The sequence below is a fragment of the Balaenoptera ricei genome, chromosome 20 (assembly GCF_028023285.1).
Source record: "Balaenoptera ricei isolate mBalRic1 chromosome 20, mBalRic1.hap2, whole genome shotgun sequence".
In the NCBI taxonomy this organism is placed as follows: domain Eukaryota; kingdom Metazoa; phylum Chordata; class Mammalia; order Artiodactyla; family Balaenopteridae; genus Balaenoptera; species Balaenoptera ricei.
In genome coordinates, this window is record NC_082658.1 from 49397811 (window position 1) to 49415052 (window position 17242).

General features: G+C 36.8%; 1 protein-coding gene across 1 annotated transcript in view; it reads left to right on the forward strand.

The window, feature by feature from the left end:
- The window catches only part of CPD (carboxypeptidase D), a 75934-nt gene extending 63502 nt beyond the window's left edge, over nucleotides 1–12432 (forward strand). Inside the window, exons 15-21 of the mRNA XM_059906580.1 lie at nucleotides 743–874; nucleotides 1690–1785; nucleotides 1890–1954; nucleotides 5619–5750; nucleotides 6299–6484; nucleotides 6786–6885; nucleotides 9272–12432. Coding sequence (XP_059762563.1) covers nucleotides 743–874; nucleotides 1690–1785; nucleotides 1890–1954; nucleotides 5619–5750; nucleotides 6299–6484; nucleotides 6786–6885; nucleotides 9272–9498 — 938 coding nt within the window. The 3' untranslated portion in view covers nucleotides 9499–12432. The remainder of the gene's footprint in view (nucleotides 1–742; nucleotides 875–1689; nucleotides 1786–1889; nucleotides 1955–5618; nucleotides 5751–6298; nucleotides 6485–6785; nucleotides 6886–9271) is intronic.
- The last annotated feature ends 4810 nt before the right edge of the window (nucleotides 12433–17242 follow it).

Below are 17242 nucleotides of genomic sequence, written 5' to 3' on the forward strand. Positions count from 1 at the left end.
TGCAAAAGTAATTCAAGTTTTTTTCTTAGAAATTCAATCAATAATATTGGGGGGGAGGTTTTCATCATAGTCATACAGAGATGTATATTCTTTCTCTCTACTCTCTTATATATGAGTGTACACACGCATACACACACACACGATGTATGTGTGTATTGATTTGAAGGGGCCTGTTTCTTATTTACTTAAATAGGATCATCAGCTATACATATTGTTCTGCAACTTTTTTATTGGATATATCATTGACATCTATTTCAATACTCATAGATCTCTAACATTCTTATTAATGGCATCTTATGCTATGAATATATGGTAGTACTCTAGTTTATTCAACAGTTTCCCTTCTGATGGACATTTAGTTTCTTTTTAATTTTTTGCTCTTGCAAACAATGCTTCAGAAAATACCCTGATTTCTGAAAATCTTATTTTCTTTCAAGGACGGGTTATTATTTTTTAAAAGAGGATATGTCCATCCCTTTTTGTTTCCAGTAAGAATTTTCTTAAACTTGGTTAGAGTCATTAACCTTTCAACGTTATCCTAAAGTGTGTAAAACTCAAAATAACCTACCTCCTAGGATGTATCTTTCTTGCTTGAGGGAGTGGCTTATGGAGTAATAAAGTATTTATCTACAGATTTTGTAAGTTAGCCTTTTGACTGTGCTTAGGTAGGGAATATTTTCTTAGCTGCTCATACTAAAATTTTAAAACTTGATATTTTATGTTTGACATTTCTATTTTTTAGATAATGCCTCCCAACCTGAAACTAAAGCCATCATTGAAAATTTGATTCAGAAACAGGACTTCAGTCTTTCTGTTGCTTTAGATGGTGGTTCAGTGCTGGTCACATACCCATATGACAAGCCAGTACAAACAGGTATGTAGAATGTCACTTTACATATATACTATTTAAGCTTAAATAGGAAATTTCAATTAGGTAATATCCCTTCTAAAAATTTTTTAAATGGTGAGCATTTGAGCACACTGCATGAATAAACAACCTAAGAAGACTGTACATACATCAACAGTTCAGTTACTTGGAGGAGGAGGGAGCCTAGCTTTATTCAGTGTAGCCATGATGGCCTAGCTTTATTCAGTGTAGCCATCTTGTCACATCTGCTCAATCTTTACTCCATAAACATTTATGGAACAATTATTATGTCTCTAGACATTGGAAATACAAAAGTGAATAAGGCACAATGCCCACCCCAAGAAATCCATATGATGTAACCAAACATTAACAATACAGAATTGCCCTCTCCTGCTTTAAACCTTGACTGACTGGTTGCACCTTGTGGTGAGTTAAACAGTTGCCTGTTGAATCTCTCTGAGGCCATTGTATATGGAGATAATTTGTGTTGCTTTCAATGCAGCTTACAAGGAATATTGTAATTAGGCCACAGTCGCCCCCAAATGTAGTAAAACATACCAAAATAGGTTTGTATTTTAGTGTGATAACTTGTTAAACTCGCCATTAGTGCCTTTTAATATAAGGAAGATGCTTATCTTCTTGGTCAGATTATCTTGGGGTGAACAGAACTGTGTGCTTAATTATAATAACTCCTCAATAAACTTCAGTGAGGTACAAGATTTACTAGAAGGAAAGGAATATGACTTTTGTGTCCATGAAGTTGAACTTGGAGAAAAATCTTTTCAATTTCTCCGCTAACTTCTGTATTTTTCTTTTTGTAGTGGAAAACAAAGAGACTCTAAAGCATTTGGCATCTCTTTATGCAAATAATCATCCATCGATGCATATGGGTCAGCCCAGTTGCCCAAATAAATCAGGTAGGTATTTTCCCTACCCTTTATTATTGTTGTTGCTGTTTTGGGAGAGGATGAGGACTGGCCTTATGATCTTGCTGATCCTACATCTCTCAATGCTTTTATAGATGAGAATATTCCAGGAGGAGTAATGCGTGGAGCAGAATGGCACAGTCACCTGGGCAGCATGAAGGTATGCTTTATAGAATACGGTGAGAATGGAATTATAAATACGTATTGGACATTGAGTGAAAGAATAGGTGACTTTTCTGATATAGTAAAGTGAATGGCATCTGCTTTGTGGCTTCCTTGACATGATAGCCCTTAAATTAACTAACCTCTGACAGCAGTTTTTTTTGCCATTTTAACCATTTTTAATTATAATTTCAGTGATATTTTAATTACATTAACAATGTCGTGCAGCTATCACCATATCTATTTTCAAAACTTTCATTACCCCAAACAGAAACTCTGTGCCCCAAAGCAGTAACTCCCCATTCTCCTCTTCTCCCAGCCCCTGGTAACTTCTAATCTACTCTCTGTCTCTATGTATTTGCCTATTCTGGATATTTCATATAAGTGGAATTGTACAATATTTTTTTTGTGTCCAGCTTTTTTCACTTAGCATAATGCCTTCTGGGTTCATCCATTCTGAAGCATACATCACCTACTCCATTCCTTTTTATGGCTAAATAATATTCTATTGTATGTGTAGATCACATTTTGTTTATCAGTTCATCTTTTGATGGACAGATGTTTCCACCTTTTGGCTCTTGAAAATAATGCTGCAGTGAACATTTGTGTACAAGTATCTGTTTAAGCCCCTGTTTTCAATTCTTTTGAGTATATACCTAGAAGTGGATTTGCTTGTCATATTGTAATTCTCTGTTTAACTTTTGAGGAACCACCAAACTTCCACAGCAGCTGAACCATTTTACATTCTTATCAGCAATGTATAAAGGTTCCAGTTTCTCCACATCCTCGCCAACATTTATTTTCCATTTTTTAAATTATAGCCATCATAGTAGGTGTGAAGTGGTATCTCACTTTAGTTTTGATTTGCATTTCCCTGATGACTAATGATGTTGAGCATCTTTTCATTTGCCCATTGGCCATTTATATGTTTTCTTTGGAAAAATGTCTATTCAAATCCATTGCCCATTTTAAAGTTGGGGTTTTTGTCTTTTTGTTGTTGAGTTATAAGAATTCTTTATATATTTTGGATACTAAACCCTTACCAGATATTTGATTTGCCAATAATTTCTCCTCTTCTGTAAGTTGTCTTTTTACTTTCTTGATAATGTCAAGAAAACTTCTGATGCACAAAAGTTTTAATTTAGATGAAGCCAAATTTGTTTTTTTCTTTTGTTGCTCATGCTTTATTGTCATATCTAAGAATTCATTGCCAAATGCTAGGTCATAAAGATTTACCCCTATGTTTTCTTCTAAGAATTTTATGGACTTAGCTCTCATATTTAGGTCATTGATATATTCAGAGTTGATTTTTATATATGATATGAAGTAGGAGTTCAACTTCATCTGTTTGCATATGGAAGTCCAGTTGTCCCAGCACCATTTGTTGAAAAGACTATTCTTTCCTCCATTGAATAGTCTTGCCATCCTTGTCAAAAGTCAATTGACCATAGATGTATGGGTTTATTTCTGGATTCTCAATTCTATACTATTGGTCTATATGTCTATTCTTTTTTTTTTTTTCTTTTTTTTCTTTTTGGCTGCGTTGGGTCTTCCTTGCTGCCCGCGGGCTTTCTCATAAGCAGGTAGGCTTCTCACTGCGGTGGCTTCTCTTGTTGCAGAGCAGGGGCTCTGGGCACGCGGGCTTCAGTAGTTGTGGCGCACGGGCTTAGTTGCTCTGCGGCACGTGGGATCCTCCCGGACCAGGGCTTGAACCCGTGTCCCCTGCGTTGGCAGGCGGATGCTCAACCACTGTGCCACCAGGGAAACCCCTATATGTCTATTCTTATTCTAGGACCACTGTTTTGAACACTGTAGCTTTGTACTAAGTTTTGAATTGGGAACTGTGAGTTCTTCAACTTTGTTATTTTCCAAGATTGTTTTGGCTATTCAAGGGTCCTTCCAGTCTCACTTGAATTTTGGGATTGGCCTTTCTTTTTCTGCAAAAAGGCTGTTGGAATTTTGTTAGGGGTTGTGTTGAATCTATAAATCACTTTGGGTTGTTTTGACATCTCAACAGTATTGTCTTGCTATCCAAGAATACAACACGTCTTTCCATTTAATGTCTTCTTTAATTTCTTTCTGAGAGCATTTTCATTTGTTGTCCATCCATTTCAAATTAGTCAGGAGTTGTTAGCAGATGGGTGGTTAGCTCATCATTCCGTTCACACGTGCAACCAGAAAATTGACTTCATTCCCTTCTCTGCCTGCCTTCCCTCCTTTATTTATTAAGAACTTGCTATGCGTGAGGCGCTTTTCTATATGAAAGATAGAGAATATTCTGTGGCCCATTATACAAATAACTATGTTACAGAATTAATCACTGTGATCTAGAAGAGATCTCAATGTGCCATGAGAAATTAAAGACAGAAAAGGTTACACCTAGTTAGTGATGTAGCCTTCTTTTCATAGATGAGATGGCATTAGGGATGCAGAGATGGTGAACCAAGACATCCGTAAAGAGGAAGCAGTATGGGCAGAGGTCAAGAAGCAGTCTAATATGTACACACTGCTATACCAACAAGGACCTACTGTATAGCATAGGGAACTCTGCTCAATACTCTGTAATAACCTAAATGGGAAAAGAATTTGAAAAAGAATAGATACGTGTCTACATATAACTGAATCACTCTGCTGTACACCTGAAACTAACACAATGTTGTTAATTGGCTATACTCCAATATAAAATAAATTTTTTTTTTTTAAAGAATCAGTCTACATTAGTTAGAATATGGGGTGTAATGGAGAGCAGCAGAAGACAAGAATGGAAAGAGAGTTTGAGGCTTTGAATGCTTTGTTTTAGTAAGGAATGGGAAGCCATGAAAGGTTTTGAGCAGGGATATGGTGACATGATCTGAGCTATTCTATGGAAATCTTTTAACAGTGGGTTAAGATGGTTTGGAGGAAGGAGAGACTGTGTTTAGAATAGCCTAGACGAGAACTACTGAGGGCCTAGATTAGAGTAGCGGCAATGGGAATGGAATCAAGGGATGAAGTTCCAGAGATATTGTAGAAGTGGAATTCACAGGATTTGCCAAATTCTGGATGATGGCAAGAAATTGAAGTCAAAGACAAAATATTTCATACCTGTGTGAGAAAATGAGTTACTGTCATTAACTGAATTAGGAAGAAGAACGGGTTTGGGGGGAAAAAGTAGTAAGCTAGATTTTGGAACCTGTCCACGCAAGTAGTTCCTACCTAAATAATTGCTATATTGCTGTATGGTAGGCTCGAGCCTGCAGGTTGAGGGTATCAGAGAGCAAATACTTGTGCTTTTACCTCTAAGAACTCCAAAACAGCAGTAACAGCTGTGAAGTTCCAGGGTTTAGAGGGAAGCTGGCCCTCTGCATGTACTTATTCATTTATTCAGCAAACCCTAATAAGAACCCCTCTACTGCCAGTCACTATAGGAAGCACTGGAGATATAAAAATGAATTAGACATAGTCCCTGGTCTTAAGAACTCTCTTAGGAGTGGCCATGTTTGTGACTGGCTATAATACCAAGTGGTTTATTTATATTTGCTGTAAAATGCTTTACAGATTCTTTGTTTACATCACCCAGCTTTTCTTTTTATTCCATTCATTCCATTTGTCATGTTACACAGCCTCATTCTTACTTTTACTTATTAATTTTCCTACATTTGTTTTTGAATCTTATATTCCAGGATTATAGTGTTACCTATGGCCACTGTCCGGAAATCACAGTATACACAAGCTGCTGCTACTTTCCTAGTGCAGCACAACTCCCTTCGTTGTGGGCAGAAAATAAAAAATCTCTTCTTAGCATGTTGGTGGAGGTGAGTCTTTCCCTTTTAACTAGAAGCGAACTCCCAGGAATATGGTCAATGAAAACCTTTATCAAAATATTTTCTTAATCTTTTACCAAAATTTTGTATTATTTTAAATGTATGTAGAAAGGAGAGTTTTGTTCTTTTTTTATTGCCTAAATAGGTGCCATGAGTTCACCTATCTGATGTATATTGAGGTAATTTAACCCTGTGAGATGCTGCAGGCTCTTCCATTTGAATATCACACGGAGTTACTCGATACAGTGTCCTGTGGTGGGAAGTAAAACATTCGAGACGTCGGAAGATTTGGATTTGGGTTCGAACACTTTAGGCTTTGACTCTATCAGAGGCCTCTCTCCCCTTATTTCCATCTCTGTGCCTCTGAAGCAGTGAATGAGTAGCAAACAAGGTCAGAGTCAGTGGGGAGGGACGAATAAGCTAGACTTATGGAGGGTTTTGTTGTTTTGTTTGTTTTTGTCAGGCCTCAAGTTATGGCCTCTAGAATATCTGGCATTATGAAAACATAAATTTATATCTTAAACATTTATTTTTTTAAGGTTCACAAGGGAGTTCATGGATTTGTTAAAGATAAGACTGGAAAACCAATCTCTAAAGCAGTCATTGTGCTCAATGAAGGAATAAAGGTACACACAAAAGAGGGAGGTTATTTCCATGTACTGTTAGCCCCAGGTGTCCATAACATCAATGCCATTGCCGATGGGTATCAGCAACAACATTCCCAGGTAAGAAACTCAACTTGAGTGGTCTCATGTAAATTTTTATTATTAATAATACTTATATTTAATTTGAAACTCTTGTTAGAAAGCTTGTGGGGAATAAAGAAAAATGTGACCACCTCTTGATTATGATATCTTGTTATCTTTCTATCCTTTAGCAACAAAAGGGAAATTTTTGTGGCATTTTGTGTACTTTAGATGACAATAAACCGTCTCCTTGGTTTGCTATAAAGGCCCTAGGAATATAGCGGGGATACAATATACCTTAGGTAAACTTTTTCCTAATTCTGGCACTTTATCTTCCTAGGTCTTTGTGCATCATGATGCAGCCAGTTCTGTGGTAATAGTCTTTGACACAGATAACCGGATATTTGGTTTGCCAAGGGAGCTTGTGGTAACTGTATCAGGTAAAAAAATTTAAATTTTCAGTAGTTGAAGTTAAAACCAATCCTGACATTTCAATTTGAGAGTGGATCACCTCCATAATCACCTGAAACTAATCACTTTTCTTCTAACGTCTCCTATCTAAACATGATTTTCCTGGAACACTATTTTCTCATATGTTCTCATGGATTGCCCCATCACATTTTCAGGTCTGTACTCAAATGTCACCTCCACAGAGAGGCCTTCCCTGATCACCCTAGCTAAAATAGTACCCCTGTCACTATCTCACCGCCACTTGTTTCTGTTAAAGCACTTATCACTCCCTGCCGTTACATTTTGTATTAGTCATCTATTGGTCTGTATTCGATCTCTCCCACTAAAACATAAACTCTGAGAGGGCAGGGATTTCATCTGCCCCCCAGTGCCTAGAACCATGGGTTGGCATGTAGTGGGTCTTAATGAAGAGTTGTTGATTGAATGAATGATTTGCTTTATACGAAGATCATAAGTCCCTTGGACTTTGACTTATATTAGTTCTATTTTTTCCATGATCCTGGAAGGAGGGAATATTTGTTTTCTCCAGGCTTAATGTGTGCCATTACTTGAATCACTGAAAGTTTAGAAAGAAAAAATGTCGTAAAATAATAAATACTCTGCTGTACTGTATCTTTTGACACAGAGAACCTTGGTCCATTTCTAGGTACAACTTGGACCTGATGCAAAATAACCAAGTTTTATTACAGGGTGTGTTGGGGAGAGATCCTTAGTTGAGAGAGAGTGGTATATTGGAAACATGGTCAAATCATAGAGCCTGTTATGGGGTGTTTACGGTAGAGTTCTTTTTTTTTTTTTTTTTTTTTAGCGACATGAAAATTTTTTACTCTGAAGTTTAAAAGTGCTGAAGATAGGATATTAGAAAAAACAGAATATTTATCTAAGAGAATAATTTCACTTAAAGTAAAAATATATTCCACCACAAACTCTCTAATAAATTTCAATAAGATAAAGCAATTCAATAAACCTATAAAGAACTGAGTCCAATAACTAAAATTATTTTTATTTTCTTATGCTCCTTTTTAGTATTTTTTGTCATTATTGTCATCAACCTGCATTTTTTTTTTCACACACACACACTGTATTTTATTTTTACAAGAGATAAATAGACTGACACCAAGCATTGTAAATGGATGACCACAACAAAAGCAACAATGATTGCAATTACCAAACACGAAACACACTCATACTGTCATAATATAGACATTCAGTTCAGTAATCCTCCACTGTAACAGCTCCTTTACTTTGTAGTGAAAATTGATTTGTATATTCTTTGCCTCTGAGTCCTTGTGGGATTTTTTTTTTTAATTCAAACAGAAAGTCACAAAAATTATACTCATCCTCATCAGTTCACTCAGTCCCATGTAATTAATTTTTTTTCATCTTGATCTTTTGTTAGCACTTTTATGAGTTCATCAGTTTTTCATTAGAGTTCTGAAAATGCTTATTCATTCAGTTCAGCAGTACAATCAGTTGCCAGAAACCTGTACTTGTCAGAGTCTTTTCCATGAATTCCTTGAAGATGAAACTACGGTAGAGTTCTTAACTTGATAAAGTGTAAATCACTAAGTGCTTAGAAACATAGGAGCTGGGATTCAGTTTAAATCTGGCTCTGCCACCCATTTGCTGTTGTGAACTTAATTTTTTTTTTAATATTTGGCTGCGCCAGGTCTTAGTTGCGGCACTCAGAATCTTCGTTGTCGCATGTGGGATCTTTAGTTGCGGCATGTGGGATCTTTAGTTGTGGCATGCATGCAGGATCTAGTTCCCTGACCATGGGCCCCTGCACTGGGAGCCTGGAGTCTTAACTACTGGACCACCAGGGAAGTCCCATGAACTTAATTTTTATTATGATTTTATTTGTATTATTTTCTGTTACTTAGACTGTTATTCTGATAACCTTATGTAAAACTATTTTAAATAAATGAGGGATTTGGGATGAGATGAAAATTTACCGGAAAGGAAAAGTGGAAGTCATTGATTGATGAAAAGCAGGTTACACAACAGTAGACACAGTTTGATTTCATTATGGTAAGAGAAAAAATATAGGTGTACATACACACACGTGAAGGAAAATCCAGAAAAAATATGCCCTAGGGTTGTTAAAAATGACCTCAGGGTAATGGAGATGTGAAGTGGAGTTGGGGTTTGGGTTTTTAGTATTTTGCTTATCTGTATTTTTCTAATTTTGCACATGATACATGTACTACTTCTGTAATAAAAAAGGTTGTTTTTAAGTGAATGAAATAAAAATAAAATAAATGAAGGGCATAATATAAAAAGTGCTATCGTAAGCAGCTGCTTATTTATATTCTTCAACTAGAACACCACTCACGTGATGGTTTTGGTTGACAGGTGCCACCATGTCGGCATTGATCCTAACAGCTTGCATTATTTGGTGCATCTGCTCAATCAAGTCTAACAGACACAAGGATGGCTTTCATCGGCTCAGGCAGCATCATGATGAATATGAAGATGAAATTCGCATGATGTCAACTGGCTCCAAGAAGTCTCTCTTAAGCCATGAGTTCCAGGATGAAACAGACACTGAAGAGGAAACGTTATATTCCAGCAAACATTGAAACACACACCTTGCATCTCTCCCAGCATAAGTACCAAGCAAAGTTACAGTTCCTTTTGGGAGACACCGCATTAAGAAGAGAGACTATCTTGCTTCTTCAAAGAGCTTTGGGAAGTTAACTTGCTAAATTTGTATTCTCTGTGAATTTGGCTGGCAGTTTTGAACTTCCCCTCCTTAAAGTAGTCTTACCTTAAAAAAAAAATCTGCTTTCTATTTATGCAGAGATGGGACAGCCACTTTGTTTTTCTTCTTAATTTAAGCTGAGCTGTTTGGAGCTTATGCTATAACTGAAGAAAGCCAACTAGTGGATGTTGTATTTTGCACACCAGGTGTTTACTAGTGGCTTTAGCTTTTTCTCTTTATTTTAAATGGCCAAAAGAATCCAGAAACATTAAGGCAGGGACAGCAGTCAGAATCTGACATAAAGCTTTAAAAACTCGAGGTTTTTTCAACCTATTGAGGAGTACTTTTCTCTAGTTATTAAATAGCTGGAGTTTCTCTTATTATTCAGGTTTAATGGAGGCTGAATTGATTTTGAAACTTATGTAACATTAGGAAATGATTAAACGGGCTTCTGTATTTGGCTTTCTACCTGTTCCAAGGCTAGATCAGAACTGGTGGGCTGTGCTCTAAGCAGGATTTCACTACCTCTTGTGTAAGGTTTAGCAAAGTTGTAAACATCCCCATTTTAAGGGAGAACTTGTTGACTGTTGTAAAAGATCTCAGTGTCCATTTGCGTAGAGCCGAGAGGGAGATCTAGCAAAAGCTAAAACTCGTGCTGCCTATCTTTTAACTTGGTAAAAACCCACAGGTGCTGTTGCTTTTATCTGTGAAGCACTAGTTTATTCTAGGAATGCCTAATTCTTTACTATTTCCTAAATTTGAACCTTTTTCTATGTTGTACACTTAGGGTTTTCAGATGACTTGGCAATCGACAAGATCTGAATTCTACTGAAAATACCTGGAGGCGTGGAAGAGACCTACTTGCACATTCTTAACCTACATTTGAACGCAGAGTATCTACACTTCCTGTTAGCCCAAGCCAGCGCCCTATCATAGCATCCTGTTATTGAAATAGCTTGGCCAACCTTATTCGTAAAGGCCTCTGCGTGTGATTGGGTTCTTTGTCCAGTGTTTCATTTGACAGTCTCTTCTTGATCAACCAATTGTGTTAAAAGTTCAGTTGAAAGCACTTAAATATGGCTCCCTCCATTAAAAAAAAAAAAAAAAAAAGTAACACTGTAGTGAGAAAGTGTTATCTTCAGTGCCAGTGGGGTTACTGCAAAGGCCTAAAAGATTTGCGTTTTATTGTGTCTGTCATATCATACTATTCAATGGAAATGATGCTTTTTGTAAGTATGTGTCTTACCAATGATCTAATGGTTTAATACCTTTGAATGTTTTAATGGCCAAGTTGCTGCTGAACTTGTACTAAATCAGGGGATCAAAAAACTTGCTCTCATCTTTTCAAGTTGTATTCTATATCCATTAATGTATCTATCATCCCAAAGCCTTCATGTGGAGTGGTTTACCACCCATCTAGGTCATTCAACCAAGTATTGTGAGAAATGTACCCAAAGTGGCTTCATAAACAGAGATTTGGTTTAGCAGGAATAATGAAGTCATGACATTTATTAATGAGTATCTGTGATCTAATTTGGGTGGGTCCAGGTTAAGCCATTCTGGTATTAATCCTGTTATTAACAACTCGAAATTTTGAGCCCTTGCCACCCCACTCTTAGCCCACCACGTACACAGAACAGAGTTTGTGGGGTGCTAATACTTAATGAAATATACATGATTTAATTTCTTCTAATAATGCTCTGCATTTTCCTTAAGGGGATGATGTGGTGGTATTGCTCTTTGCAGCTTTATTTTTGAGTGCAAAGTCAGAAAACCAACAAAGGGCCTATGAGTGGCTGGCTCTACTTGGGACATTGCAGGTAGAAATGAAACAAAGTTGGCATGACAGCCTTTACTTTATTAGCATTGGTCTTCACTAGAGGATGCCTTTTAAATTCATCTCTGTCTTAAACATGTCTTTCACTGTACATCACAGTGGCTGGAGTCCATGCCTTTTAAGCATGTGTAAACTATTTTTAGAGATGAACGTACAAATAGTTCTTTTAATAATTTGTCCTGAAAGGGAAACCAAATTCTGCGATGAATCTTGAATCTCTAATGAATTTCTAAATAATGCATTGCTCTGGAAAACAAGGCCTTCTCAGCCTGTGTTACCTGTTAACATGAATGTACAGGATAATGACTACTAAGACTGTGTTCTCTGCCCTGCTTTGTCTTTTATTTGTGGATCTAATCTAATATTAGACCACATCAACTGCTTAAGGCGTTGAAGCCATATGGCATGGGGAATGCATTTCTTCAGTATTTCTCCTAGAGACTTTCCATTTCCTTGGAGTCATGGAGGCAAGTAAGTATCACAGTATTAAGAAATTTGCCCAAGCCTGAGTTGTGCCTTTCTTTACTCACAAGGCTTTTTTTTTTTTTGTCCTGGTGATCAGTTTGTAAGCCTTCTTCCCTCCCAGCTCCTTAATAAAAGCAAAGTGATTGAGTAGGTAATGTTCAAAGTGTCTGCCTATGTAAATGCACTTGTACTGATTATGCAGTTCAATAAGATGAACTCAAGTTAATTTCAGAAGGAAAGACCCTTTAGTTTTGATGTACTTTGCTGAACATTTGAGTAGTAGTTGGGATCCCATCCAGTTGAGGAATGCTTGCAATTCTCTTTGGAGGGGATGTGCTTTGGGACTTTGTCATCCTCCAGAAAGGAAACGTAATGTATATTTGGCCCAGTGTGATTGATTGGTTAATCTTTGGTAACTTTCACCTGAATGGGATTTGCTGAATTAATGAATATTGAACTTAAAACTAATTATGAGTTGACAAATAAATAAAAGGTAGTGCTTATGCCTGAGCTTATTGTGTTTCTGAGCTAACACCAGGTTACTCAGTAACCAGGACCTGTTCTTCTATTTCCATTTATTCTCGGCAGTAAATCATTTTATTTTCTTGTGGCCTGAAGTGCATTTGTGCCAGGTTTTGTCCCTGCTGTATTAAAAGCTTCTTGGCTATGAATGCTGTAATAGTGCCCTATGTTATGGTTCTCTGGTGGAATTGTTCTTAACAGTAGCAACTTTAATGTTACTACAAAAAAGTCCACTATGGTTGGTGTTCAATGATCTTCTATATAGCAAATTTTTGATAAGTATTTGGTTTCTGATTTGCTTTAATTAAAGCAGATTTTGGGGGGGTGATTAGAGCCCTTGATTAATGTCAGCTGAACTTGGATTTCCAGTTCATGAAGAAATGTTTCCCAACATCCGATCCTCCTATTCTTAGCAATAATTCATTAATATTCCACTTGACTTTCAGAATATTATCCTAGTTGATTTCCATTTGGCAGAATCTATTGTGAAATTTGAAAATAGGCTACCATTTTGAGGCATTTGGATATAAATTATATAAATATGTATGATTATGGCTTTTACAACTGGCATAACATGAGTATACTAGCTACCTTCTATGCTGGCCATGCTGCAGACTTTCTGGAGGTATGCCATAATGGTATTTTTTTACACACAGATTAAAAATCAACTTTTCACCTCCCCATTTTTTCAGAGTGACATTCCCCAGCTCCACAACAATCTATAGCTATTTATATGAGGTGCCCAAAACTCAGTCATCTCAAGTGCTTCAGTCTTTGGTTCATTTTCATGCACTGTGCCTTCAAAATGAAATTTTTAAAAGGGACTTTAAACAAAGTTGAATAGTAGTTTTAAAAAGTCAATCTGTGTAATTTATGTGAAATCTAACTGTAATGAGGGCCTTTCTGTTTTTTATATGTAAACAGATCTACTAATCCTGTATAAAAGTTATTTTATGATGTTTGTCTTTCTTTGTGTTTTGTCTCATAATCTTTTTTCAAAAGCAATAGACCAGAAAAAGTTACTGTTCCAATTCGAAAGTTATGGATTTAGTTTTTCTACCTATATGAGGGGAAAAATAGTCCCAGGCAAGGAATACAGGTTGTTAGCTGCAGAGTGTTTCTGTCTTCATGAATTGACTTAAAATAAAACTATGTTTCTGGAATAATTACATAGTAGCCACAGCTCAGCTAGATAGATATGTGTCCAGTCATTCCACAATGAGCATAATAAAAGTGGCCATTGAAAGGTTTATGTACCCATTTCAAGGTTGTTTGTTTAAAATTTGTTTCTTTTTACAGATGAGCCGAGTTAGAGTAATGTGTCCTGGCACTTTTAGGCACAGTGGCAATGAATTTAATATCCCCTTTTCATTTAGCAATAACTTGTTGATACTGCTGCTCTAATAGGAATTGGGAAAACAAAGTTATATAAAAAACATGGGCTCTGCTGACAAGGAATTCATACTCCAGACCAGAAAAATAGAAATGGGAATAAGCTGTACTTCTATAGTGACTGGTTCCTCTGAAAAGAAAGTCTGCTATAGAGGAAGTACAGCATAGAGATCTGAGCATGGACTTTGGAGTTGAACCAATCTCAGACTGACTCTTGGCTCTTCTCTTGCTTCCTATGTGACTTAGTTTTGTATAAGCTTCTTAACATTCTCTGAGTCTTAGTTTCTCTACCGGTTAAGGAATAATACCTGAAAGGATTATAGCGGGAATTAAGCGAAATAATGTTAGCAAAGGGCCCAACATAATATTTGACTCAGAATTGAATTACCATGGTAACCAGCATCATTTGCTGTTTTCTGATCCCTGTGAAAGAAAGTTATTTTATCAAATATATGAACAAAGATCTGTTTACAGGTGGCCTTTTAAATTTAGAAGAAATCCCTAGACATGAATACTAAAAATAAAAGTTTCCATTATGTGGTTCCATAAATTGTCTATAGCACGGCAGTAAAGTTTTAAATTGTGCCAAATGCTTCATATTTGTTTTTAAATAAAATTAGATTATATTTATGCTTATTCAGTGAAAACAGCCTTACTTAACTGCTGCGAGAAATATGAACCATAATGATGGCTCTTTTTCCCCCAACGTTTGAAATATTTTCCTGAATTTTTGTCTGGAGTTTTCTCATAACTCAATCAAGAAACTTTTGGTTTGTGTTATAAATAGTAACCTACCGATTATGTTCGGTTTTTCAGATTTCTAGAAGCTGATGGTTCTCAGCAAAGTAAACATGAATGCTCAATGCTAATGCACTACTCAGTTATGAATAAATGCTATCATGTAGGTCTTCATCTCTTACTCTCACTTGCAGTTAGAATGCCAACTGATGCTATGCTGTTTACAAACCTCAGATAAATACACCATTACTCCCAATCCAAAAGCAATGAAATCAGCCTATAAAGCCAAATTTTAACTTTAGTATCACAATTTCCACCTACATTAATCAGTAGAATGTTAAAAGCAAGCATGTTATTTGGCATTGTGCCTGGAATCCTATTCCCTATTACTGTGTAAACAAATGTGAACGAGGCAAGCAAGAATTAGAGTAGAAAGTCGTTCAAGTTTAGAGGCCAGCCTGGAAAAAGCTTGAAAGCAGAAGGGTGAGAAGCTTGATTAGATTGAAAAATGTGATAATTGGAAGTGGGAGTATATAGAGATGGATGCCTCAAGTTCAGCTAAGACAGTTTATTGATTCAATTAGAAGCCGTATGAAGAGATTTTGATACAGTCAGAGCTGTAGGTGGAAAATAAAAGTAGGAGGAGGAGAAATTTAAGATACAACATGTAGAAAGAGATTATGGATTAAATAGAAATTGTTTTAACATGGATTATATTCTGTGATTGTCACTGAGGTTGAGCCAAAGTGAAAGAATCACAGGGAAGGTCTAGATTGCTAGATCTGAACCACTACTAATTTCGAGTATTTGCAGTTATTGCAATATTTATAAGTATTATCATCACTTATTTTTGTATGATTCCTATTAGAGTTTTTCAAGATCAACCGACTTCTGATTTGGTGTTTGAAAGATGGCAGGTGCCCAGAAAAATTGATCCTAAAGATAGTTAGGGAATGGGATAGATGGGGAATGGGCATATTATGGTAATAGCTGAATTGGATGATTTTTAAAATTAATTTTAATGATTTTAAAAATAATTTAGAAGATTTAGATTTCCAGAAAAGTTGGGAAGATAATATAGAATTGGCTGCTGGACTTTTATTTGGAGGATGTGGGTGTTGGGAGGGCAGAAGAGAAAGGATTGTACAGTTTGCTATTCAGCAGGACTTGAATGGAACACATTTGAAAAGGAGTGGGCATAGGAGGGAACACGATGTCTAGAACCTAGTCAGGTATGTAGAGCCTGGGTAGTCCAGGTGTCAAGCCACATGGGACTACTTCTAGTTCAACTCAGATCTTCTCTAGTGGAAGGTATCTCCATCCTAGATTTGGAGATCTCACTATTTTTCAAGAGCGATGACCAAACATGGACAAAGATAACTAAGCATGTAGAGGAATCAGACACCACCAGTAAAAAAAGCAGAAAAAGTTCACCAGCTTCAGATGATGACATTATCAAACACTGTAAAGCAAATAAACTTACTGTTTTCAAAGAAATAAAAGATAAACCTGAGACTATCACAGGTAAAATAATAGAACTTCTAGAAATGAAAGTACAGAAACTAAAATGGATAGTTGCAATGGCAGTTTGGACACAGAGAAACAGAAACTAGAAGGCAGATCTATAGATTCTCTCCTCTGCAGCCGAGATAAAATGGTAGAAAATAGGAAGGAGAGGGGTAAAAATATGACTAATGCATGTTTGATAATTTGTTCTAGAGGGAAAGAGGAGAAAGAATGAAGCATAGGAAACTAAGAGACAACGACGGAGAATTTTCCAAAATTGATAAATGGTATCTGTAGATGAAACTCCATCCAAGACAGACAAAGTAAACATCCACACTTAGACACATTGGTGAGACTGCTGAGCATCAAAGACAAAGAGAAAAAAAATGTAAAGCAGTCAGAAGGAAAAGAAATTAACTTCAAAGAATTAGCAATTAGACTGAGATTAGAATCACTCCCCACAAAGGAAACCAGTACAGTGAAATTAAACTTTGGAAGTGCCAGGGAAGACATTAACTTCCAACATAGAATTCTCTATTGAACACATCTTTCAAGAATGAAGGTGAGGGCCTTCCCTAGCAGTCCAGTGGTTAGGGCTCCAGGCTTCCACTGCCGGGGGCACGGGTTCGATCCCTGGTCAGGGAATTAAGATCCCACGTGCTGCATGGTGCGGCCAAAAAATTAAAAAAAAAAAAAAAAGAATGAAGGTAAACGTCCAGGTAGCTAAAAACATTGGTGGCAACCTAAGCTCCCCATCTCCCAATATTTCATTGTAAAATAAGGCAATAAAACAAGAAGGAAAAAGTAAATCTATACAAAAACCTCAGTGTAACTTGAAGCCAGACAATTTTTTTTTTTTTTTTTTTTTTTTTTTTTTTTTTTAAATTTATTTATTTATTTATTTTTGTCTGTGTTGGGTCTTCGTTTCTGTGCGAGGGCTTTCTCTAGTTGCGGTGAGCGGGGGCCACTCTTCATCGCGTGCGCGGGCCTCTCACTGTCGCGGCCTCTCTTGTTGCTGAGCACAAGCTCCAGATGCGCAGGCTCAGTAGTTGTGGCTCACGGGCCTAGTTGCTCCGCGGCATGTGGGATCTTCCCAGACCAGGGCTCGAACCCGTGTCCCCTGCATTGGCAGGCAGATTCTCAACCACTGCGCCACCAGGGA